The following is a 26,624-nucleotide window of genomic DNA, read 5'->3' as shown; positions in this document are numbered from 1 at the left end:
CCTTATAAGCTCCATGTTTTTATTTTCCTATTTGCCTTTTTATTTTTCAGTCGTGGATTGTATGGAATTGACAGCATGCCAGACCTACGAAGAAAGAAATCTTTTCCCATTGTTCGAGATGTGGTGAGTAACTTCTGAAACTGTTGATTCATTTGCCAGTGCAGGTCTTTCTTGTAATTACTATTGTGCATCAGAATGACAGTTTGCAACAATTGTTTCATGGAAAAAAGGAGTCTTGAGAGAGTGGATTGAGGGCAGTAAAAGTCAATGAGGCAGTTGTTGTAATGTACTAGATAAGTCTGAACATCTCATTGGATATTTAGGTATTACTGGTGTAATCAAGTAATGTGCATTTCATGCAATAAAAAGCTACTCATTTTCACAAAGATGTTGTTTGGGATATCGTTTCACTTGATATATTTTGATACTGAAAGAAATTCCTTTTAAAAAGCAGCCTTTTTCACTATTAATATTTTAAAGATTTATGCATACTTTAGGTACAAGGTGAGGTAATCAGGATTTCTAACAGTCATTGTAAACAAGAATAATTTAAGAAAAGAAATTTCAGTGGAAAAGAATGGCAGTTCCTTTGAGATTTACTCTGACTTCCAGTCTAAACAAGATTAAGAAGAGTCTCTCTGCCCCAAAGAATTTCAAGTGCTATTCACATTTCTCTTTTTCTGTAGCATAGAATGCATAATTCAATAAAATACATATTTAGTCTTTAATGATGGTGAGCTCCCAAACCAATTTCTCACTACAAAGAAGTGATTGGGTGTTAGGTTAAGTAAATGATTGCTATTATTGTCATTAAAAGATCAGGCTTTGTCTATTATTGCTCAATGTTTTCTCAGTTTCTGTGTTCAGTTACTCTTGTGGTGATCTGCCACACTATCTGAGCAGTCAAAAAGAAAAAGCACAGCAACCATTTCAGAGTAAAATTCCTTCTGAAATTGATGAGAAATTACACTGCACAGCATAGTAGAGCCTGCATTCATTTAAACCATCTTTTTGGCAGCACCTTCTTTGCTATTAGTTGTATTAACTAGTATAGTCTATTGTCCTGCTATGATTCTTTAATGCATGTTAAATGGCACTCTGCTTTGTTCTTAGTTGTTGGAAGTGCTTGCAGAAAGGTATAGCTCAGAATACATTAAGACATCAAAATAAATGTAAATGATCCTTTCTTATGCTTACTTATGACTGTTTCAGAAAAACAGAAATAATATTGTTAGAAATGAGTGCTAGACTCTCTTGATGCTGACTAAAATAAATATAATTTATTTTCTTTGTTGTGCAATGAATCTGACAAATTAATACTCTCTATAATTTCTTTCCTATCTTGTCTGGATTTTTAAGGCTATGGTAAGTACTTCTATATTTATAAGTGTTCTGAAATGATCATAGTAAATGTTACAGATTCCATTAATGTTGTGTTTTATTATGACTTTCTACTGGAAAGTTAAAATTATTTTATAACCAAGAATTTAATCATAGGGAAAGTGATGCCTTATGTGAATGTGTTCTCCTCTGCATCATGTATACCAAAATTGATGGAAGAAGTTTATGTTAAAAAGTTGTCAGTATATTCCAAATATGTTTCCTGATGATACAAGCACAAAGTTTAGGTCTCAAGCATGAAGCTTCCCCTGTGGTATTGGAAAGTCTTAGATACCTAGAGAAAGAGAAGTTCAAAGTGTTCCCTACTTTTAAATTCTCTTGTATCAATCAGTTTTAGTTTTTCTTATTTTCCTAGTCCCTCTGCACTTCCAGTTTCACTCCATCATTTTCATGCTTTCAGCATTGTGTCTCAATATAATGTTTATCAAAATTCTGTATGTTTTCTTAAGATAATATCTCTAACTCCCATTTGTTTTCATGAATTCACATTTTAAAAAATCCAATTTTCAACACAGAAGCATAGAATATGTTGAGGTGAAAAAGACCCACAAGGATTATCAGGCCCAACTCCTGGCCCTGCACAGGACCATCAGGCTGATACTGTGGCCACTGCCATGGGGAGCTGTTCTGGTACCCAACCACCCTCTGGAGGAAGAACCTTTCCCTGATACCCAACCTAAACCACCCCCCTGACACAACTTCAGGCCATTCCCTTGTGTCCTGTCACTGTCACCAGGGATCAGAAATCAGTGCCTACTCCTTCTCATTCCCTCACTGAACCTGCAGTGAGGTCTCCCCTCAATCTCATCCAGGCTGAACAGATCCAGTGCCTTCAGCTGCTCCTCACAGGGCTTCACCTCCAGACCTCTCACCACCTTCACTGCCCTCCTTTGGATGCTCTCTTCCTCCTAAATCACTGAAGAGTTTTTGTATGCAATTGCATTGTGAGTCTCTGCTTATTTTATATTCAGTCATTAGAGAGGATAAGGCAGTGAAAATCCACATGCAGGAACAGTTCTGTTTGCTGCAGTCATGGGTCATTATTAGACTTCTGGTAGAGCATATCTGGTACAGGAGAGAGAGAGAGTGCAAGGAGAAGTGATGGTTCAAGTGCAGTAACAATACAGAGAGCATGAACAGATCTGTTTACTGTGGAGCCAGGAAAAAGAGTCCAATGCACTTGCTGATGGAATTGCTATAACTTCTGCTTTTAAAAAAAGATATTATCTTTTGGATTCTTTAGAGCTTGAGTTGAGGTGAGAACCAGGGAGAGAAATAATTATTATAGTGGAGGTTAGAAGTTTATATCTCAGTGGCCAAATAGGTGTGGTGATCTGCCCAGCCACAACCAAAGGTAGCTCTATTTTACTGCCTTTGCTGCTGTTAATGCCAGTCATCATTTCGAATGTTATGAAGATTCTAGAAAATTCCTGTGTTTATTCGATTTAAATGTGATTTTATACTGTATAATCACTGTAATCAGGCCAATTTCTTCTTTTGATCAATCAAGACTGTATTGCTCCCTAGCTTTATTATTTGATTATAAGAACATAAAAATAATTTGTGAATCTTTGCTGCTGTTGTAAAGCAGTCTGTCGAAGTGAACACACCAGATGAAACAACTGCTTGTTTCAGCTAAAATGATAATGCACTAAATTTTTTTTCTGTAAGTTTCTCCACAATCAAAACATTTATAGAGGCTGGAATTCAAATATGTTAATTTAAGATTCATATAAAGAAGATACTCATTTAAATTGCATATGCCATATTATGTAGTTTTATATGTTGTCAGCTAAATACCTGGACTATTTTACATTAATTCTGCTATGAGTAGTCCATTAATTCTGCTATCAGTAGTCTTAACTCCTTTAATCATTGATAGGCAAATTCAGTTATATTCCTAATAAAAATATTCATACATAAAATAGATAAATCATAACATAGTAAGTATTTGTATATTTGTAAGGGCTTTTTTAAGTCTACTAAATGTAAATCATAACAATATAATTATCTTTGAGGCTGGACAGATCATGCTTTTTTGTCTGTGCTCCAGATATGAAGAAAAAGCAGATGATGACAGTTATGTCCAGTAATGATTGTGTAGTGGAGCTGAATTGTCTTTTTTTCTAAATCTTCTTTCTGGGCTCAATGCTGCAGTTCTGTTGAGTATTTCTGTATTAGACATCAATCTTTTTAACAGAAATATTGAGGGACAGGGCTAAGTAATTTCCCTCACTACCTTACTTCCTCTCCAGTTATTTTGTCTTCCTTCCTACCCCCTGTAGTTGCTCAAAAAGAAATAGTTCTGAAATTGTGCATGTTTTAAATGCTGTAAACAGTGAAATTTTTGTCACGTTCACCTCTATTGGGTAACTTTTTTATATCACATAAAAATAATATCAGCATTTCTAAAGTGATGAAAAATGGTTTGTCTTCAATTTTTTTTCCTGCTGATAGCAGTGTGTAGATTTTTTTTTAAAGGAAAAAAGGAAATATGATGAAGAAAATTGAAACCCTCTATAAAACCAGAGCAATGAGGACTGCATGGCACAGCCAGCAGTCATGAACAGTTACATGAGCCTGACTGTTTGCTCCTCTGTGCTATTTCAGCTGTGCAAGGCACAGTTTGCCTATTTCATTGTGATAGAGGACTTCTTCTCTTTTTTTTTCCCCTCAACACAATTGATCACTTAACATGTAATTGTAGCTTGAATCTAATTTGCTTTTACTTACAGTTACCATTTTTCAATGTTTTTGCTAGAACGACTTCTAATTATATTAACTTCTTTATTTAAGCTGCTACGGCAAATTTGGAGATAATAAATTCGACAGTGTAGATCCAAGTTATTAGGTAGTCTAGAAGGTCTTGGGCATAAAGGAGACTAATTTATTTTAAATCCTGTATTAGAGAATTTCAAAACAAATTATAAATTAAATAGACAATGGTCTGCTTTATAATCTCTTATTGTTTGGGGGTTTTGCTATGATTTTGGTTGTGACAATTTTTTCATATATTCATAATTCAACAACACTTAAAGTCCTTATGCTCTGCAGGTCGAATTTTTACCTAAGGAAAGACATGAGGTAGTATCTGGACATCAGTTTGAGAGGGTACACAAGTATAAACTGCCTGACAAGTTCTGTGTCCTCTTAAGGGAGAGGTGTGAAACACTGCAGGATCCTGTTGCTCTCCATATTCTTTTGATGCTCTGATGTTTTGGACTTGCTGGAACCTCCAGCTGATGAGCTGCACTTCCCTTTGTTTCTTGCTGCTGCTTGAAAACAGAGAGGCAATAGGGGAAGAAGTTTTCTTGTTATGTTCATAACCTGTCACCTTGTTTCCCATAGATAAATCTGGCAGCTTTTTCCCCTTTCTCTTTCCAAAATGCTCACTCCTCCTTGTTTTATTCCATACTTAAGATGCGACACTGCTAACACTGCTATGTGTTCAGTGCTTCATGCTGTTGAATTATCACCAGCTTCATTGTTTTAGAACAGAAGCATTGTATGAGCTTTCCCTTGTAGATGTAGTTTGTTCTGACAGTGATACATAAATGGAAATAATCCTTGTGGGTTTTTTTTTCACTAAAATCCCTGTAAATTTAATCCATATGACTTTTAAATTTACTGGTTTATCACAAATCCCTCTAGATATCACTTTCTTCCAACATGACAAACACTTTATTGAGAACAGCCTAATTATCTGTTTCCTATTAGGTTTTGTTATTTTATATAGGGCACTGTGCTATAATTTTAGACACATTTCTGATTAAGAAGAAAATAGTAAGACTCCATGATTCCAAGGGCACCCCTTAGGAGAACTGGGCTTGAAGGACACATGGCAGGGTCAAAATTGCTTCCCCATTTATTTTCTCACAGGAAATAGTATCTGTTTATTGACTTACAGGGATAGCATGAAACTGCAGTTCTGCTGGCTCATGTTCTTTGGTATTGCTGGAGGACAGAACACAGCAGCAGTCATTGCCCTATATTTGAGGTTAATGTTCTTATGCCCTTTGTCCTCCTGTCCTGACAAGTCGTTCACATTGCTCTATTGCTTGGAATGGCCAGGATTATGCTACTGAGTCCTAGAAGGGTCAAATCCTTTCCTAAGTGTAGGGGACATGAAAACTATAAAACTAGCATAGTGCAGGCAAGTAAATCGACATGGCTACTTGTCAAAACTTGGAGCAAAAACCTGTGCTTCAAGAGGGATCAAAAAGTTGATGCTCTTACAGTACATTGTTTTAAAACCCAGAACTCTACTGATAATGAAAGTTGTTTCTTTTCCTCTTAATGATATAAAAGCATTTTCACTTGCCATTTTTAACTTTGATATGTGGGTCTTGTAGTGTTGTGTTTGATACAAAAAATGTGAAAAAACAAAGCCTGAACACTAATCTGACAACCACTGAGGCTGTCAGTCTCACTGGCACATAACCATGGCATTTCCCACATTCATAGAATTAAAGGATGGTCACAGAGAAGTAAACAGGATTATTTACTTAATAATAAAAGAATGGAGAATCTGATAGCAAATTAATCGCATAGAGTTGGTAAATTGCTGATTTTAAAAGAGAAAAAAAAGGGGAAGATTCTTTGTAATAGGAGATGAATCGAATACTACTAAGCCAAGGATGATTTCTTACCCTATAATTGGTTTCACAAGATTAATAATTCTGTGTCAGTCTGCAAGTTTAATTATCATCAAGAGAAGCGTATTGAAAAGTGAATTAGGGAAAGTGAACATTTAAAATTAAAATTGAACAATCTTATAAATAAATAAATAGAAATCCATTTTAAATATACCAGTGTTAAAATTATATAATTGGAAAAAATTGGAATTGTCTCTTCATCCAGAGACTAATGATGCAGTTCCTTTGCTGATGTAAGCCTAAATTGTTTCTGGCCCAGTATGCATTTCACAAAAATAAGAATGTCACATACAAAGTATCATTTGAACTTTTGCTGTAATAGTTCTGTAATTATGGACTACAGAGACCCGCTTCACAGTTAGGTGAAAATCTGTATCCTCACAACAAAGGCAACAACAGACTTGTGGTTAGTGGGTGGTATAATTGATCCACACACTGCTAGACTGTGAGGGCAGCAAAGCATGACAAAGCAGATAGTGGATGACAGAAGAACAGAGATAAGGCTCAAGTGTACAAACACACTTGGAATGATTTAGAATAAGAGAAAGGAGGAATGAAAACAAAACTCCAGTTGCAGTCCAGTAATATAACAGTGTTATGGTTGATATTGTGCACAGTGGAATAAATCTTACTTGTTTCTGTCAGGTCAAAAGGATTATTGATAGCAGAAGTGATGTTCAGATTTGAAATATTATTTGTAAAACACACAGAACTCATTCCCCCAGGGTCCTTTCTGATCATTTCACTCGCTAGTTAATTCTCAAGGACCCATTTAAATTTCTGCGGTATTGTAATAAGGAATATAAAATTTCTTTGTTAATTGTATATTAAAATTACTTATATTTCAGTCCCTTTGTATGTACCATGCTAGCTCAAAGGAGTTCATCTCTACAACCAAGTAAATTGTCTTCAGAAGCAGAAGTTTTCCATATACCAATAACATCATGTGGCCAAATGAGGATAGATTGACACAGAGTTCTGGTCTCTTTTCCTGTCTCAAATAACCAAAGTATTTCTCTGTATAGCTATCCATAGCATTGAATTAATATTTTCTTTAAGGAAAATAACACTTTAAGATTTCTTGAGGTCTTTTTATTTAAGTAGCATTTTATATACATACACACCATTTAAAAATGCTCAGTGAGTTACAAAAAATTATCCAGACTGACAACTTGAACCATAAGACTACTGCAAAATGATCTCCCATGTTGCTGCAGGCACAGTCAGCTTCCAAATTAGGGCAGGATGCCTATCCTTGTACCACATTAATTTGGTTGGCAAAGCAGAAAAACAGTGACAGCCTGTGGTTTGAAAAAACTGAGTCACAAACCTCTGAATTACAGGTTTTGTATTAGGAATGGCAATTCAGCTGGGCGCTGCTGAAAGAAACAGTAATGATGATGGGAAGTGTACTTCCATTCTGTACTGAAACCCTAAAAACTGTGAGCTGCAAACATTAACTAAAAGGTTTTGTATCTTCTACAGTTTTGTTTACATCCAGTAGTATAATCAAATAGTATTTGCCTTCCATTAGATACAACAGCTGCTGTTACTTGTATAATTGGTGACTCTTTTGCATTTGCCTTAAACAGACCCTTGCAGCTCGAAAATCTGGTATTTCCATGGCCATGCTCATCCGGACCTCCATAAACACTGAAGAAATGGTAAGTGTTTTCACTGACAGGATATTTAGGTAACAGATAAATTTTTGTTCAAAGATCTCTAAAAATTATTTCAGTGTTACACACTCCAAACTGGATGAAATGGAATGTATTCCATTTATTGTGTAGGAACTTTCAGGGAACTTGGGCAGAATTTGCTGCCTGATCCACAGTAGCAAGACCAGGTTTGCTTCTGCTGACTCACATCCATGATGGTCAGAGGGGACTAACCAAGAAAACCTTTGATTTACAAAACAGCTATCTGGGGAAGCATTTTGTTTTAAATTGTCCAACTGTACCATGTTTACCTGCAGTCTTTCATCATCTTTCTATCTTCATCACACTGTGAGTGCAATTATGATGACAGGGCTCTTCAAGATGAGTTTTTATGATCATTTTTCCCAGTCCTTGGGATAATACTTAATTTAAAAAAAAAAAACTCATGCTAATAATATATGTGATTCTAGAAGAAATATTTAATTCATACAAGAAGTAGCCACAAGAGTCTTTTGAAAAAACATACTGTCATACCTAGTAAAATGCATGAGCTGTGGTTTTCCATTACTGATTTCGCTTAGATTTGACAAAAGACATTTTTTTAACAAAAACACAGTAGGTGCCATTTTCTTCAGGAATACTTAAAGTGTGACACAAGATTTATGTATGATCTAAGCAAAAGCAATAATTTGAGGGAATACAGGCCCATTTTGTGTTCCTCAAATTGCTAGTGCATACATAGCCTTCTAAAATACATCCTATTCTGAAGAAAAATGAAGAGTTGGATTTTTCTTACATTGTTGTCAAGGTGCATAGCAGAAGAATGGGAGAACAGAAAATACTGACAGGTGTTCTGGGAACTGAAACATGTAGCACAAATATTGACATCATTCTAACCTGTTTATTGTGAACTTTCTGTGCTTATATGGTAATAATGAAGTCATGATTTGGTGGTGCTCAGGGATAGGTTGCTGAGGTGGAAAACAGATGGTGTTTGAAATGTTCTTCAAGTAGTGGCAGTAGTTATTTTATTCTGCTATCTCAAAATAGCAGCAAAGGTTGATAGAATGGAGAACTATGGGATCTTAACTACTGAATTATGATTCAGGAGAAATGGAAAAGGAAAATTGATTTGAATGTATTTTTATACCTCTGTATTCTTTGTCCTCCATTTGAACAATGTCATTTGAAAAACTGTGTACCAGAAATAGTTGTTTCTTAAGCAATCTTGAAATAAAAATTTAAGTCCAAAGGCAGATAGCAAATGTAATTTAGACACATGAAAGTTCATTTGATGAGAAAATGTAAAAAGTTAATTCAGAGTAGAGGTGAATAAAAGAAGCCAGTCCTATGCCACCCTCACTACACATACCAAGGGCCAGGGAGTGCTCTTTCCCAGACAAGCAAAGGGTACAGCCAGTAAAGCCTCTTGCAGGATATTTAAAACAAGGGAAAGGCATTACTTTTCTACTTTCTAAGTAGCCAGCCAAACTTAATAACCTAGGGCATCATTACACTGGGTAGAGCAAGATTTGAAAACAAAAAGGACAGACATTTTCAGCCATAAAAGAATTCTCCAGATATTCTCCACAAAATGAAGATGTGAAATGCAGATCAAGAAATGGAGTCACCAATGAAATTTAAGGAAAAAACTTCCCCTTTGGGCAAGTTATTCCTCTGATTAGGGGTTTTCTAGTTTTTACCTTCTTCTGAGTTTTTTTCTGGAGGGAATATTAATGATTCTGGTGGGTGTGGGTTATTTGGCTGATTAAATTCAGTATGAAAATTCTTTGAACTAATGCCTTTATTAAAACTCAAGTGCCACCTACTCAAAAAATTACACCCTGAAGTTAAGGCTTTGAGCTTTGCCACCTGACACTGCTATCCTTTTGGTACAACACACTCATGACACACTGAGTTTGTGTTTTCTCAAGCACAGCCCCAAAGACATTTTAAACAGTGTAATACTTAGACATATGCTTTCAGTTGAGCACCCATTTAATTGCTTTGTTGAACAAAGACAGAGCTGCACACTTATGAAAATTATACATCAATGACATCATCAAGTATTTCAGGTAGAATATGACAGAAGTAAATTTCCCTTTAGAGGATAAGCAGATAACTAAATAATTCTCCTATATATGACTAGTGCTAAATGTTGCCAAACCAGTTATTAGTTATATACTTATATTGGAAGTTATTAGTGTCATGTTGTTATGCTCTGTAATTCACATAACAAAAACATTTAAACAGAGAAGAGTGATAGGAATGAAAGCCTCTAGACAGTAAGAGAAATAAAATTCTTCTTTGCAATTTGCTTTATTAACAACAGGGGAAAGAACATGTTCAGCAGCAAAACCAATCTACAAATTGTGTCTTTCAGCTGAAAACTTCATTTACCCTCAAAGGTTTATTTTAAGGCCTGTTGAGGGTATATTTCATTACTTACTGACATTTCAGAAAAATGTAAAAGTTACTGGAAAAGTTCTGAAAGTATTTATAATGTGAAAAATATTGAAGGTGAACAGGGTGAAAGGGCAGGATTTGTACTGAGGCTACATGAGCTCAGGAGTGGGAGAGTGTAATCAGTGGTTTCTGAGAAACACTATTCACTCAGCAAGCTGTATAAATTCACTTTAGGTTGTTTTAAAGTTTCCTTTCTGGTCCCTGTAACATGGAAGGCAAAAGTGGGGTAATATACAAAAATTAGTTCTCCAGAGTTAGGTGGTCATTACTATCACAGTTCTTAGGTTCTGCCAAATCAAACTGGTGCACACCTTTGCTTGCTTTCAGGGAAGTTATTAGGATAGGCTGAGAAGCACCCTGGAGGGCAATTCAGTATTTTTATTTTTTTTAGTCTTTTCTGCTGTATCAGGTTTTTTTCTTACTTAGTTCTTCAGTGTTCTCAGTTGTGCTTAGATCAGATGTCCATGAAATGTCTCACCATATATCTTTGGCCAGGCTCCACAGGGTGGATATTGTTTTCAGCAGTAACTACTAGCTTCAGTAAGTGCTGTTGTAGCCTAAGCTACCTAATATTTGGGTTTATTATTTTTAGTGATCCTATGGCTATCCTATGGCTACATGGTACTGGTTTTCCTGTGGTAGCAAAATTCCTTTGATTGATGACTTTGTGCAACATTATGCAGATATGCACACAAAAAGAATATTTGACTTTTATCAGACAATCTATTATTAGCAGAATATCTAACAAGTTTGAGTAGAAATGCAGGTACATAAAACCAAGAATATGTCAGCATATTTTTAGACAGGTTAATATCTTCTATTTGGCATGCAGTTACCACAGCTGAATATGAAAGATAAGGGAGTGCTAACAAATGTTTAACTGAATAAGTTTGCCTTGCTTCCTATATTTTCAGAGCTGTGGCAGTGATGTTCAAAAAAAATAGACAAAGCACACAAATTGCAAAATCTTATTCCCTTGCCATAGCTTTATAGCCAGCATTAGAGCTACTTTGCATAATATCCACAACAGAGGAAGGCAAGGTAGGACAGGCAGACTTTCAGAAATATCCCACTGTGATATGTTTTGTAATACAGTTTCTTCTTTCTAAAATAAGAATATCATGATATTCTGATGATAGGATTATTATTTTATTCTAAAATCATAATATGGTGATATTTTTTGTAATACAGTTTCTTCCTTCTAAATGAAACAATTATTCCTTTATTAGGGAATCTAGAACTTCTAATACATTCATGGCAGTCACGTATGCATTTAGTGAACACCCACTCCCTGAAAAAGCCACAAACAACCTAAGCTCGGTGCCAAGTGCTGCATATAGGCTGCTGAGCTCTTCTTATTCCCAATAAATTGCCTGGACCTAGAAGATCAGGGTGCCTGAAAAAAAGCTCAAATAAACAAACCAGAGCATTGTGCCCATATAAGCCAAGGTCTTGTGTGCAAAACTACAGGGACTGCTTTGTTTTCATCTTATTAAGCACTAAGGAGCAGAGACTGAAGTTGTTACAATGCTAATCAGTAAATAGCCAATAACTGTTCTTGCAGTACAGCTAGTCATGGGTTTTAAGCCAAAACAGTCCAAGAAATGGGTTTGGATTTTTGAGAGTATGGATCATTCTTGTCTATAGTAAAAAGCAAGTTGATGCATAAAAATGAAACAGTAAGTATGCTATTATAGGAATACAGATAAAATGGAACCCTACAATTGGCTTGCTTTTATTTGATGAGGTTATATAGACACTTGGTATTAGAGGATAGTGTTGTATATAATCAAAAGGCATTTTGTGCAATATGTCTAAGTCCCTATAGGAAGTATTTAAATTTTCAGAATTAATGTTAGGTAGCTACTTAATATGCCCAAATGAATGTAATGCTGCTTTTTTTTTTAAATTTCTGCCTCAAAATATAAAAATATATTTATATAAGACTTTGTGTTAATTGAATAACTTTATTCCAACTTAACTCTGTTGTTTGTGTAATCAGAGAAAACAGTCAAGCAGAGTTCTTTTCAAAGTGTAAAGCAAAATGAGTAAATGAGTAAATGCATGAGTAAATGTAATGAGTAAATGTAAATGAGTATTTTACAAATTATTTTATACTTCTATGTACATTCTGATATTTTCTAACATTTTGGGTGTAAATAGCATATAGTTTGAAACGGTTCTCTTGTGATATACAATACACCTGAAATACTTCTTTTCTTACCCAACAGAAAATCCATGTCTTCAAGAAGACCCTGCAAGCTTTGATCTATCCAATATCATCAACTACACCTCATAACTTTGAAATCTGGACAGCTACAACTCCCACATACTGTTACGAATGTGAAGGCCTCCTTTGGGGCATAGCCAGACAAGGCATGAGATGCACAGAATGTGGTGTCAAATGCCATGAGAAGTGCCAAGACCTCCTAAATGCTGACTGTTTGCAGAGTGAGTATTTCATTATAGCTGAAGTGTATTAATTCACACCTTTTGATTTTGTGTGTATGCTCAGCAATACCTTGAAATGAGGGACCAGATCACCCAAAATCAGTGAAGGTGTGTTGATGCTCCTCAGTTGAGAAGTTAGCCAGAAGCTTTAGAGAAAACCTACTGTTAGAAAACCTACTCATTTTGCTTTTGTCCTTGAAATCTGTCAAATGTTGCTGGGCTTTTACAAAATAATGCTTGCTAACATCAGTGAATTATTTACTTTCCACTGTCTATGGCAATATCTGGAGCAATTTATTACTTGGCATAGACCCTCTCTGTTTTACTCAAAACACAAAAAATGTCAAAGGAAATATTTTTAAATTATTCCTGCTACTTACTGTAGTCATATTGATGTGCTATAAAGTAGTCAAAAATATGAAACAGTAAGTAGGATCTTGTCCCTTCAAAATACTAAATACTGTATGTGTAAGGGGAAAAAATTTAGTCAGTAAACCATTTGGCACTAGAATTAAAGCAGAGCAAGCAAAAAGCTCAGCTTGGCTCCAGCCACCACACATTGTTCTGTGAAAATATATCAGGTGTATTGAAATGATTTTTAAATTACAACATAATTATTATATAAGATTCTAAGCAATAGAAAATCAAGACCTGGAAGTTTTCTGATTTGGAGTGGAATGGGCTTCCATACTCTGGAGTTATTCAACACTGTTCACTGTTGATATGTTCCAGAGCTTCTACAGGTTGGAAAACTACATAGATATTTCACTCAGTTCTTCCTTCTTTTCACTATATTCTCTGTGTGAGGAGCTGTCATGCAGGATGAATGCTCAAGGTTTGCACTGCTCCAGAATCAATTAAAATTTCCCAGAGCAACTGATCCCATGGACAATAAATCAGTGATCAATGTCTAAATCAAACTTCCTAACTGTGCTTAATTGTGATTCTGCACTGTGGTTGAAACTGGGCTGCTGTCCCCTGGCCCATATCACCAGCCCAAACAACTGAGTCTTAAAAGAACAAAACCTCTAGAAGGCAAATTGCAGATAAAATATTTAGCAAGCCTAAGGGATCCCACTCTTCTCATTAGTATGCAAATGTTTCTGAGCATCCTGTCATATTTTTGCAACAGATTATTTGTTCAGCATTTATAGTATACTACTTTGAAAATTTCATGTTTCTTGTTTTCCATTGAAAAAATGAATTGACCAATTGGTTAAATCAATGTTTCTGAGAAAGCTGATGCTAACAGTGTCATAAAGTGAAATGTAGTTATTTTTATCATAGTCATTCTTTTGCCCACCTTGTAATCAGTAGGATGTATTCACCTTCAAACTTCTGTGTTTTGTTTTTTTTTTAATATATAATCATTGCTAATGTAGGCTGTAGAAATGAATTCACATCTCAAGATCTTTGAGGTCAATATATAAACTTGTTCTCAATTAGATTTAGAAAAAAAACAGTAGCACTTTCATTAGCTCTCTCATCTTCAATAAGATATCCTTTCTAGTACTAGGTGCAATATTAAATTAGAATTGATTTCAATCATGTCGAGTTTGTATCAGTCCCTAGGGTGAAAGGAGCTTGTTAACTTCCTGTACAATGTAAGTTACACTATTGTCTTAATTAGTTTGATCAATACTGCATGAAAAGAGTTGTTGATAGACAGCAGTAGAGGTTGTTAGCAATAGGGGACGTAAAACTAGTTGCAATAAATGAGTATAAAGAGAAAGATATTTACTTAAAGGAAGTTGTGTTTTAACACATATTTCAGTATTATCTGTACTGTCTCAAAAATCAACAAGGTTTCTAACAGGAATATGTTATTGCCATTCAGATTGTGCCCAGGGTTTATCATTCAGTTAGGTTGTTACATTTCTACTTTTTAAGGAAGGGTAGAAAATAAGAGAAAATGAAAAAAAGTTCCCTCCTGCATCTTCTACGAATGACCTGTCATGTTTTCCAGACAGCTCAGCAATCATCTCATAATAAAATCCCTAGAGAATTTTTAACTGGTGTTTTGTTTTATGGTAGCACATAATTCTATTTCTACTAATTCCTAATTTTTCAGTCTGGATAATCTTTAATTGCTAGAATTTTGGTCTTCTATATTCAAAAAGATTAGGTACTCTGACCAAGAGATTTTCAAGATTTCTCAAGATTTAGTAGCCACGGAAAACTCCTTAAAGAAGCCATATAATTCAGCCTTTTGGCAGTCTGAGATCACTGGTATCTGGTATTTCAACCCACACTTTTCCAATATTATAACATTATGCCTTCCCACTCTACATCTCTCTATAGATATAGATACCAGTTGCCCTCCAATGTGCTAAGAAACCTTCTGACACATTGAAAACTGAAAAAACAAAGCATGTAATATTTGGTTTGTAAGACTTCACTGAAATCTTATGCTGCAAGATGAACCTTTCCAGTTCTATTTCTTTAGCCATTGCAAGCTGAATGCCTCAAAAAAAACTTCTTCAAAAGAAGGATAATATCCCTTGATCTCTTCTACCATCCTCATATAATTACTGAACTTATCAGTAATGACCATTTTATTGGAGAGGGGAACCTTTCTGTTCCATACTTGTGATAAATTATTTTCTTGGGTAGGCTCTCCTTTCCAAAAAGTCTCTGAGTTTAATACCACAGGTGTGGTTCTAATGATCAAGTTTTGAGATCACAAAACTTGTGCTTTCTGCTCAGTACACAGATGTTTCCACAGTGGTGATCGGCACTGAATAGTACTGGTTTAATAAATAATTTTATGTATAACACATAACACTGATGGAAGATGACTATTAACCCCTCATGTTAAAATAAATCAACTGATAATTTTATATATCACAAAGAATATATATATATATATGAGGTATTATTCAGGTGAAAGGAAGATCTCCTTCAAGTACTGCCGTACCAAGAGTTAACTGGAGACCTTAGAGAGGAAAAAGAACAAAGTTAATTTTCAATAACAATGGTGACCTTTTCTTTCATTTCAGGAGCAGCTGAGAAAAGTTCCAAACATGGTGCAGAAGACAAAACACAGAATATTATTAGCGCTATGAAGGAAAGAATGAAGATTAGAGAGAAAAATAGACCAGAGGTGTTTGAAGTGATCCAGGAAATGTTTAATATTTCTAAAGAAGATTTTGCACAATATACAAAAGCAGCAAAACAAAGCGTTTTGGATGGAACATCCAAATGGTCAGCAAAAATAACAATCACAGGTAATTTTCTTCTGTTCTAAGAGTTCTTTCTTTCATATTCCCCTGATTGAGGAGCAAGATTTTTTTATAAGTAGAGCTGGACTGTGTGTTCAATTGCATACTTGGTGCATATAAAAACAGTGGAATTTATAGGATGCCAACTGCACGAGTTGAGTTTTAGGTTGCCAAAACCACTTTATATTCTATTGTTATAGGAAGGAAGACAAGTAAAAATAATGTATCTCCTCTACCTCCTACCAATATCTTCTGTGATAAGGATGAGATTTTTGCCATCAAGTACAAGAGTTTAAGTTCACCAAAAAAAAGGCTTTGCGTGATTAAAAAAACATTTGAGCTTGCAATTCCAGATCCCATTGGTTTTGAAACTTATTATCCATTCACGTTGCTTGACTAAGGGTGTGTTCCATTTTAGAGATGCTGATGTTGCATAATTCTGTTCACTCCAGACATATTCCAGATGGCTTCCAATTGCATTAGCCTGGTTGCTCATGAAGATTCCAGGTCCTCTGACTTTGACATTTCAGTTTTTGAGCTAAAACCTCAGCATAAATGGAGGCTATTCTGAAGGTTGAGAGGTGGTGCATGAAACTCAAAAGAATAATTGTGGAATTTTGGGACTGTCACCAAGCACTAAGGACATATTTAATTCATATGTTTACTTTTAGTTCTATCTCTAAAGGATACTGAAGGCTGTCTAGTGTTCAGGGCACTATGTACATACAATTTAATCCTTGAAGACTTTTGCTAGGCTATCCCCTCATTCTACTGCATAAATAGGAGAGGGATACTTCCTTGCCTTCTAAAAATTTCCCTGTGGATTTAGAGTGAATGGGGAAGACAAAATATGCTATTTTATTCCTAAGAGTGTTTTCAGAAATTGGATGTTTTAAAGAATAGCAGAATTTTACTTCTTTCACTGAAGTCAGCACATATGACTGAACCCACACCGAGACCTGATCTGCTGAGCAAGGTGCCATTTTTAGGTAATCATTTTTCTGAGCACACCGAGGGAGCTTCATTATCCAAGGTGATTGACATTAGAGAACGTTAACTCAATGTTACCACTGAGATGATTTAAAAAATGTGTGCAAAATAACAAAGCCAACTGCTGCTGAATGGTAAGAGCAAGAGCAAGTGTTTTAGCTGCAGTTCTCTGGTTTGGTAGGCTGCTCTTTGAGAGTTCTGCTTTCTCCTGAGATTTCCAGTTTTATGAATTATGATGGAAAATCAAATTGTATGTATTTATTTTTGCTACTAAATTCATATCTATTAACTATACACCCACACTAACTGTCAGAAAGGATAGCAAATACATAAACAGTCGATGATAATTGATCTGAACTGTCACCTCTCTGTGATAGCATAGAAAGTATTCTAAAAGTCATAGTTCATCTCTTAAGAAAACAGATGGCAGCAATGTCCCTCATGGTTAGTTCCATAAGCCACAGGGAACTGTGGAATATATATTTTTTATATTATTGGAGGTTTTACTTTGGGATTGTTAGTTTGGATCTTGGGAGAAATTTTGGAAATTTTTATTTATTTATTTAGTGGGGGCAGGAAACTTTAGGAAACTATCAGACTCAAGACAAGTTACGCAACATTATATTCCTTGCCATTTTGACTAAAGCAATGTTTGAGAAAAGTATTTGAATTATGTGTGAAAAGTATTTGTTTTGTGCTCAAAGTAGTGAATCTTTATTACTCTATTAAACTATATTTTTAAATATGACACAGTCCAGAAGGGTAATTAGACAAACCTTGTCAGTCTCCAGAGTTACAGACATTGGGAAAATAGTCCAGAAACCTTTTCTTCAGGATCCCTCATTGTGAGGCCTTTGTTTCCTGTTGCTGTTGTCATTCTCATTTACTTCTTGGCAATAAAGGCTATGAGGTCTAAAGCACATTTCTCTCCTTTGTTGCAGTTCTTTGTGCTCAGGGCTTACAGGCTAAGGACAAAACTGGTTCAAGTGACCCATATGTTACTGTGCAAGTTGGCAAAAACAAGCGAAGAACAAAAACTATTTTTGGGAATTTGAATCCAGTATGGGATGAAAAATTCTACTTGTAAGTAGAGAAGATGCTGTTGCTATTGCTTTTTTTAATCTATATTTAGATAATATAAGTCTACCAAGTGAAATGTTGGCTTAATTTGAAAACATGTTTTGTCTGCACTATACATATTTATAGCATTATGAAATTAGCAAGTTCTGAATGGAGAGAGCATCAAAATTTATTGTGTCTTTATCTTAGAGTGATCATGCAGCTTATAATTAAGTCTTTTTTGGGATCTGTTGGTGATGTCTAATTATTCTAGTCTTTAAAGGAACTTAAGTAACAGTTTTCATACTTCAACCTTACATACCAAGTATTGTCCTTAGAAATGCTTTCCTATATGCCAGATACTGACCATGCAAGGTGAATGTGTTTTTATTTGACACTGTGATTCTCTGAGGTGTAGCTGGGGAATTTGGCAGTAACTGTTGTGCTCCAGGCTCAGGGTTGGTGTGTTTGTATTGTCCACACTTTTAGAGAGTGTTGTCTGAGTCAAATATGGAGAGTACCATATGACGGTATTGTTTAGTTTATTGTCATATTTCTTTCCTCCTATGAAGAGCGAAGGAGTTGTCACTATTCCTATCTGCATAAACTGTGCAGTTTCTGTGAGGGTTCAGGCATTTGAAATAGTGCCCTGCTTTCTTTGAGAAGGTGCAATGTCAAAACATGACAGGTTAACTTCTTACAGTCTGGTACTTCCCTGGTTTTTGGCCAAAATCTGCTACTTTATTTAGGAGGAGATTATTGTTTCAGTGGAGTGTAAAAGAGTTTTGGTCCAAGATGCTGCTTCTATTTGTCTGGAAAAGGAACTAGAGAATGCCAGCTGAATTAAACAGTGTATGCCATTCTTTCACAGATTCAAACACTTGTTTAGAAATGAATAGGTACTTCAGAGAAAAGAGACACCTAGAAACTTTTTACAAGCTTCTTCTATGCAGAAATCATTTTCTTTTTGAGTTAACTGTGTTACTGCGGTAACAGTTGAAGTGTCATACCTCACTGAATGGCTTTGAGTGTCCAAAAGCAGGACATAATTACTTTCCGGCATTTTAATTGTAGGAATTGTGTAATGTCAAAACTTGGATGAGCAATTCAGAAAATTTCACGGAAAGTTTGTTGAATGTAGTTTCTCAAAGATGTGAGCCAGGCTACAATAAAAGCCCTCGAAACTTGCAAATATTTAATTTTTTTCCCCAGCACTAAGTATTATTATCATCTGCTGCCCTAGGAATAATATTTAGACCCCCCTCTCAAACTTTACTCCAGCATGTACCTCCTGAGCAACTGCTTTGCACTGAATACGTTTTCCAACATTTTTACAGCACATGTGTTTTCTGAAATAATCTCCCTGACTTACTTAATGCTTTAGATTTCAGCTGAAAGTATATGAGAATTTCTAAATTGTATTAAATAAACTATAAACGTTTAACCAGAAGATTAAATCTAAAGTAAATCAATATAACTATTTAATTGACTCAGGAAGTGTTATTTAAATTAGGCTGTATTAGTGGCAGTTGATATTTAAATCCTGTTGAAAATCCAACATTAACCATCACTATAACTTTTAAATTATAAATTTAGAAATAAGATGTCGCAAAAATCTTACAATCTTATGCATACTTATCATACCAAAACATGTTTTCAAGTCCTCCCATCTGTTCCAAAATAAGGACTTGGAAAAAACATTGACTCCCCACTGTGCATTTGCTCTGTCATAGCACACGGAGTGAGCGCAGTGTTCCTGTTCTTAGAACCACACGTGACCCAGATATGATTGCATGGTAACAGTGAGAAAATGTTTCTGACAAAATGCAGTCTGACCCCCTGCTAAATGACCATGGGACACTGGCATAGGTTTGAACAGGGGACCTCATGAAGGATAACTAAAATAGAGCTTTGTGGTGCACAAGGTAGAGAAGTAAATAGGCCAGCAGATGTTCATTTAATGAATGTAACATAGGTGCTAAGGGCTTTGATCCTTTCTCCTGGCATTATTAGAAATGAGATAACAGAGAAGTTTGAGGGCTTTTTCAATGACACATCAGTGATAGGAGAGTTTCTTTCAATGCCAGAGTAGAGTCCTGCAGCTGTCACCTTCTCTTTGTGGTTGAGTGTGGCATCTGATACAGAAAAAGAGACTGCATTTTCTTTTTTTTTTTTTTTTAATTACAGGAAGATATATTTGGCTGTATAGTTTTCAGCTTTCTAGAAACCTTTTTATTGATACACTATAATAAAAGTCTACTCTCATTCTTTTCTTGACTATTTTCAACAGTTGGTTGCTGACATACAGAAACAGGTTTTTCTGACAGTGTTGTCTAGGCTAGCACACATCTCCAAATTGCCCTGCTGACTTTGCAGGTACCACATTTCTTCTGACCATTCATAAATACCTCAGATACAATTTTATAATGTAGACATCTTTCAAATAACTGGATGATTATTTTACATTATTTATTTTTCCTATTTTGGCTGTCTCTAAGACAGCATAAGGGCTCTAATAAATATCTTCATAGGATTTATATTGCTACCTTCAGTGGATGAAGACATTTGCTCAAACTGATTTCAGTCATCCAGCTGTAGATGTTCTTTCTTTAGAGTTACTTTAAAGCATGGCACTCACACAATATTTAATCAGAAATAAATTACTAGTGGATTCATTTTAAGCAATATTTACTGTCAGTGGCCAAAGTCCCTTTCAAATGTTATTTTGTGCATGCTTGATCAGCTGGACTGACTTTTAAAAAATATTATCTTCACTGTACCTGAAGATAACATGGTTGGTTAACTGCCTAAATGATGCTCCAGTTTCCAGTGCTATTTAAGCACAGTTGTGCCAGAATTGTTGAAATAGCTCAAGGATTGCCTCCTAGGCAAGAGTATATAACAAAGACTTGTATTACATAGAACTAATTGAGTAATAAAACCTACACATTAGTTTACTATATTCATCCATCCCAAAAGTTCTTCAATAATCAGCCTGAGACATTCTGCTAATTAAAATAACTGTATCTCACAGCCTCAGCCCAAATCAAGAGAGCAGAACACCTCTAAGAAGCAATTCCAATGATAAATCGTTTGTTCAGTGATTATATTTTTCAGGTTTAGAGTACAGCATGCATGGTCTGAGTCTTTTTTTCCAACTGCTGTCAATCCAGATTAATTATACAATTCTCTTTTTGTTATGATAGAGTAAAATAATGCAAGAAAAAACATAATTAGTCTCATTCTACTTTATCAGAAAGCATGGCCCGTGTCAACACTGCTAAAGAATTGGGACTGTCCAGACTAGAGAAGAGACAAGTAGTGGAGGTAAGGATGTCTTTAAACACATCCTTTCTCCTGCAAAGAGGAATGGAATAATCTATTTTCCATGCTTACTGTTACAGTAGAACAAGAATAACAGAACAAGTAATAGTATAGTAGAACAAGTAATAGCCACAAATTACATTTAGAGACTTTTAAATCAGACTTCAAAAAAATTTTGCCAACAGTTGGGCTAATGAAATTCTGGGAGACATATCCTGAGGGACCATGGAACTGTCTCCGAATACCTAAGAACAAAGTGGACATAGCAGTGGTGTGGATCTGGTCCTGGATTGCAGTAATGGCAATAGTACTAATAATAAACATGAGGGTAATAATAGCAATAAGTGGCTTTCTGAACTTACTGAGGGTAGCACAGTATCACTTAGTTGCCATTTTAACACTGGGTGCAGATCTCTCAGGGGATATGTACAATAAGATCATGCCAGTGCATCTAATATTAAATTTACATTGGGGTACTGTTGTAAAGATACTTTTTTATTCCAGTTTTATTACTCTAACCATTAGAATAAGCTGGAATTCTGTGAGGATTATTTCATGTCTGTGTGGCATTCTGGAAATGCAGAAGTAATGTAGTGTCACCAGCTTGTTGGTGAATTATTAAAACTGTCTCTTCTGTCTTGCATCTCTGAATAGACTACAAATTCTCTAGTTTTCAGAAGCATCAGTACCCTCAATTCTCTGTGTGCTAGAGAACAATTCATTTCTCATCTTCCTCTATCACACTTCTGTGAATGCTTTTACTGAGCACATAAAGCAGAGTGCTTAGAAGAGGAACACTGAAACAAGCATATGTTGTCTAGCCTTTAATTCCCTGGGTTGATTTTCCTGGAGTAAACAGAAGTAGGAATTCCACGCAGAGCTTCTGGACAGATGTTAGCAGTGACTAAAGCAGAACATGCATGTCATTCCAGAGGGCTGTTTCTGATTCTGGGCAGGTGAGCAGGATCATTCAGAGACAGCTCTGGAACTTTAGCAGTAACTCCCTGCAGTCACACTGCCACAGGGCAGGCCAGGAGGAAATATTTGCTCATCCACTCTTCAGTTTTTAAATACAAATTCATGCTATTTTTGTGGTCCTGAAGAGGAGCATTACAAAAGTGACAGAGCTGACTCTGTGCTGAAGTTTTGACACAAAGATGAGCATGAGTTAACACATTGGTTGGGCCTGGTCTCACCACGTTTCACTAACCTAAGATTAAAGGAGAAAAGGATGCTGAGGACAACAGAGGAGATCAGGGAATCCTGACCATCTGAATAAATATTTCTTTAACAAATAAGTGTATATCAGAGGGAAATTTATGTTGTCTCAGAAGAATAGAAATATGATGTTTGTGCTGAAGTACACAATGACTTTTTATATGCAGCATCTGTCAGAGAATCAAAGCAGGAATAAGATTCTGTTAAAAGCACAGGTATGGTGATGAGGGTCACAGAAATACCTCACCAGTAACAGATCTCCCTATGTCACTGTAGAAATCCCCTGTCAATTATTTCTGTTGGGTGAAAGCTAAATGCAATGCTGGACTTTAGCAATGTTAAGTAGTAACTTAGAGCTACATTTTAGGAGAATTAAATAGCCTAGTTTCTTAAGGCAGCAATGCTTATTTGGTTCACCTCTATCTTCTTATATTTTGTATGTTCTTGCCAATAGCCTTTGAATTTTGTGATCAGTCAGAGAAATTTCCCATATTGCCAAATAGTGTGTCTGTAATGTTCTATGAAAATATGTGGTTAGAGAGAGATGAGATACTAACTGTCCTCAGTATGAGCTCATCCCATAACAGATACCAGGAGTTCACATAAAGGGGTAATTTATGAAAACCCCAGCTATGGGAGAAGATTCAGTCAGGTGATTGTAGTTGGTTGGATGTCAGGGAAGCCAGTAGTAAGACAAAAGGAAACTGCACTCTATTAGTTTTGCTAATCACAGAACAATGTGCATTTTAATTACCAGAATTATCTGCAAAGTTAAAATCTGGAATACAGACAGACACAAGGATTTCTGTGATACTGAATGATGTCACAGTATGGCAGAATAAAAGCTGTGCATGCCAGTTTTAGTGTCTGATTGGCCTTGACAATAATAATTCCATTTACAGCACTTTATACTTCCAAAGCCCATTACCACCACTAATTAATTCTTAGAATACCCCTGAGGGGTTCTGCTTGGAAGATAAGTTGGAGTATTACTGTTTTAACACTGGAAACAGAGACAGATCACTAAGTAATGATAGTGCTTGGAATAGAATTTGAGTAAAAACTCTTAATCAACTGTGAAAGTAATGCCCTGCTGAAGATGAAAATTAACAGCTATGCTTCAAAGTATTTAAAGATAAACAAAGGTATGTAATATAAAAAATACTTCTGTAGCACTAGTGAATGATTAAAAAAAATACTTCATATGGATGCATGGGTATGGTATGGATTTATTTAACTGATGCCAGCTCTGTACTAGTCAAACTTCAGCAGAAAGTTTTTCACTAACCCAAACCTCTGCAGTCAGTGTTGGGATATTCCAATCAAGTCATCAGAAGCCATCACCAACAAATAGTAAACAGTCCTGTGCCTTATGGGAATAAGTATTAATAGAGTTTATTTTCCATTTCTGTGCAAATAAATGCAGGGTGCAGCTGGGAGTAAAAATGTTTTTCCTCTGTGTACTCTGTAGATTGAAAGTGAAGCCACCTCATTCCCTCTCACATCCAGAACTTTCTCAAATCCGCTCAACCCAGAAGGTGTTAGTAAGCCACTTAAATTTACAAGAAATTTTTTAGAACATGGCATGGTCCCTACTCTTTCTCCTTACCAGTTAATGGAGGTCTTGAAGAACATTAATGGATCTTTTTTAAAAAGCAGCTACTTATTTTCCTGGGTTTTTCTGATTGCCTTTCTTTCCTTGTTGGGATGTTGGTGCATACTTTTTGGTTTTTAACAAAAGCTTCCTGACACACACTGGAATTACTCTTTAATTTTTTTCTTGCTTTTTGTATTACTCCAGAGTACTACTTGGCATTCCTAAACAAATAAACCTGACCTAACTATATCTTTCCTAAGATACTCATTACATAATAGCATAAAGTATGAATTTCAAATAAAAAAAAAATTTATGACCAGTTATTGACATTCTTAAATACAATCTTTATGTATATGTAACTCAATCAATTTATTCTCTTTATATGTAATAATTCTCATACATAGAGAAAATTTTTTGTCTCTGGCCATCTGGGTTGGCCTTTTTTTCCTGTTGATATTGCAGATTGTTTGTGCTTTGACATTTGGTGCAGTTAAGCAAGTGTGTGGAGATTGAGTTTAATGAATTAGACAGCAGTACAGAGCAATATAGTTTATATATCACTCACATTTTGTGTTTTGTTTTTGTTTTTCCAGTGAATGTCATAACTCTACAGATAGAATAAAAGTAAGAGTATGGGATGAAGATGATGATATCAAATCTAGAGTAAAACAGCATTTCAAAAAGGAATCAGATGATTTCCTTGGGCAAACAATCATTGAAGTAAGAACACTGAGTGGAGAAATGGATGTATGGTATAATTTAGGTATGATTCTTACTGATTTTTTAAAACAAATTTAGGTAGAGTACTACTGTCTTTAACTTTGTGACTTCAAAATTTGTAGCTTTGGTACCAATGTATGACTTTTAAAATATTAAATATAACAGGTTGATTTGAAAATGAAAGATAGAACCCACACTGCCCCATCCCACTGTGACACTGACAGGGAGGGGGTAGAGAAAATCAGGAATCAAGTAAACCTGTGAAGAAGGGATAGGTGAAGGGAAGGTGTGTTTTAAGATCTGGGTTTATTTTTCATTATCCTCCTCTGATTTCACTGGTAACAAATTGATTTTCTCCCAAGTTGAATCTGGTTTTGGCCATGGAAGTAACTGGTGAGTGATCTGTTCCCCATCCTTATCTCGACCCATGGGGCTTTCATTAGATTTTCTGTGCCCTGTTCAGCAGAGGAAGGGAGGTGATGGAGCAGCCTTGGTGGGCACCGATCAGAATCAACCCATCACACTCAGAGTAGTCCAGCTTGTTGGTAAAGTCTTCATAACTAAAGGAAAATAATAATATTTAGTACAGATGTCAGGTAGAAAATTACAGTAATTTCAGTTGAGAAGGGGAAAGTAGTAAATAAATAGCTGTGTAGCCTTGCTTGAATGAGGGAGATAAAATAAGAGATTCTTTACTTCATAGTTAGATATTCCATTTTGTGGCCTGAATCATGTGTGAGGTATTAAAAGACATTCTTGTTTTCAACAGCAGGACTCCCTAGCTTTAAAAGATTAAACTAGAATGATTTATGAAAGCTTTTCATATGACATACATGTGTTCTTGGTAGTTACTAATGTATTATTTTTCCACACTTCAGAAAAGCGAACAGATAAATCAGCTGTCTCTGGGGCCATTAGGCTGAAAATCAATGTTGAAATTGAAGGAGAGGAGAAAGTTGCTCCTTATCATGTGCAGTACACCTGTCTACATGAGGTATGTTGGAAAAGTTATAGTATACAGTATAGAAATTACTGTTCAGTTGTTGCATGGATAAAGAAATAAGGCTACAGAACATTAGAGCACTGAAACAAATAACTGCTGCTGTACTCGAGGACAAGTTTATTTTAGATTTCCCATTCTGTATGGCTCAGGAAGTATCAGGTTCAGAGGCAAGGGTAGAACAACATAAGACCACCAACAAACAGATCATTCCTGCCAGGAGGTGTTAGAAAAAGAGGTTGAGCCAGGTAAACTCTCCCTGTACTGTTTTTTGATTTAGCCTTTAGATACCTGATTGTTAGCATCAGGAATATACAAACATTTCTATATATTACACAAGTATACTGTAAAGGATTTCTTTTGTTCTACAGTAATACATATTTTGGAGAGTGAGAAAAGGGAGAAACGCAAACTCTATAAAATCTAATTTTCCTTTCATCTAGCTTACTTTTGTCAACATTAAAAAAAATAATCACTGATAAATAGGTGTGTCTTCTGAAAGATTTTCTTTGTAATTGATTACTCTTCTTCAAATAGAGATCCATGTAGAAATTCTATTCTGGAAATACAAGTAGTTTCTGAAAGCTGATACTAATACATGAAGGTTCACCACTGGCATGTAGCCACAGATTCCCATTGTTCACCATTTGTAAAATCAGATATTTAGGGCATTTTTCCTGATCAATTTTGACCTGAAATTGCAAATGTTGGACTTATGAAGTAAATGACAATATTCAAATGCTTTAAGCGAATCCAAGAGACAGTTATGGGCTAATTAGCAAAACTGAAAGTATTTTGATGTTTTAGGAGGTTTTTTCCAATCACTGAAAATAGGAAATAAAATCTTTTGGATTTTTTGGATAC

General features: G+C 35.5%; 1 protein-coding gene across 1 annotated transcript in view; it reads left to right on the top strand.

Moving 5' to 3' along the window:
* Positions 1-26,624, top strand: part of UNC13C (unc-13 homolog C) — a 131,350-nt gene that overhangs the window by 29,985 nt on the left and 74,741 nt on the right. The window contains exons 5-11 of the mRNA XM_036389812.2: positions 51-123; positions 7,649-7,720; positions 12,412-12,631; positions 15,631-15,858; positions 17,784-17,925; positions 24,634-24,803; positions 25,639-25,754. Of these exons, the coding sequence (XP_036245705.1) occupies positions 51-123; positions 7,649-7,720; positions 12,412-12,631; positions 15,631-15,858; positions 17,784-17,925; positions 24,634-24,803; positions 25,639-25,754 (1,021 nt within the window). The remainder of the gene's footprint in view (positions 1-50; positions 124-7,648; positions 7,721-12,411; positions 12,632-15,630; positions 15,859-17,783; positions 17,926-24,633; positions 24,804-25,638; positions 25,755-26,624) is intronic.

Source organism: Molothrus ater, chromosome 13, assembly GCF_012460135.2.
Source record: "Molothrus ater isolate BHLD 08-10-18 breed brown headed cowbird chromosome 13, BPBGC_Mater_1.1, whole genome shotgun sequence".
In the NCBI taxonomy this organism is placed as follows: domain Eukaryota; kingdom Metazoa; phylum Chordata; class Aves; order Passeriformes; family Icteridae; genus Molothrus; species Molothrus ater.
Note: the sequence above shows the minus strand (reverse complement) of the source record. Positions and strands in the feature narration are given on the sequence as shown.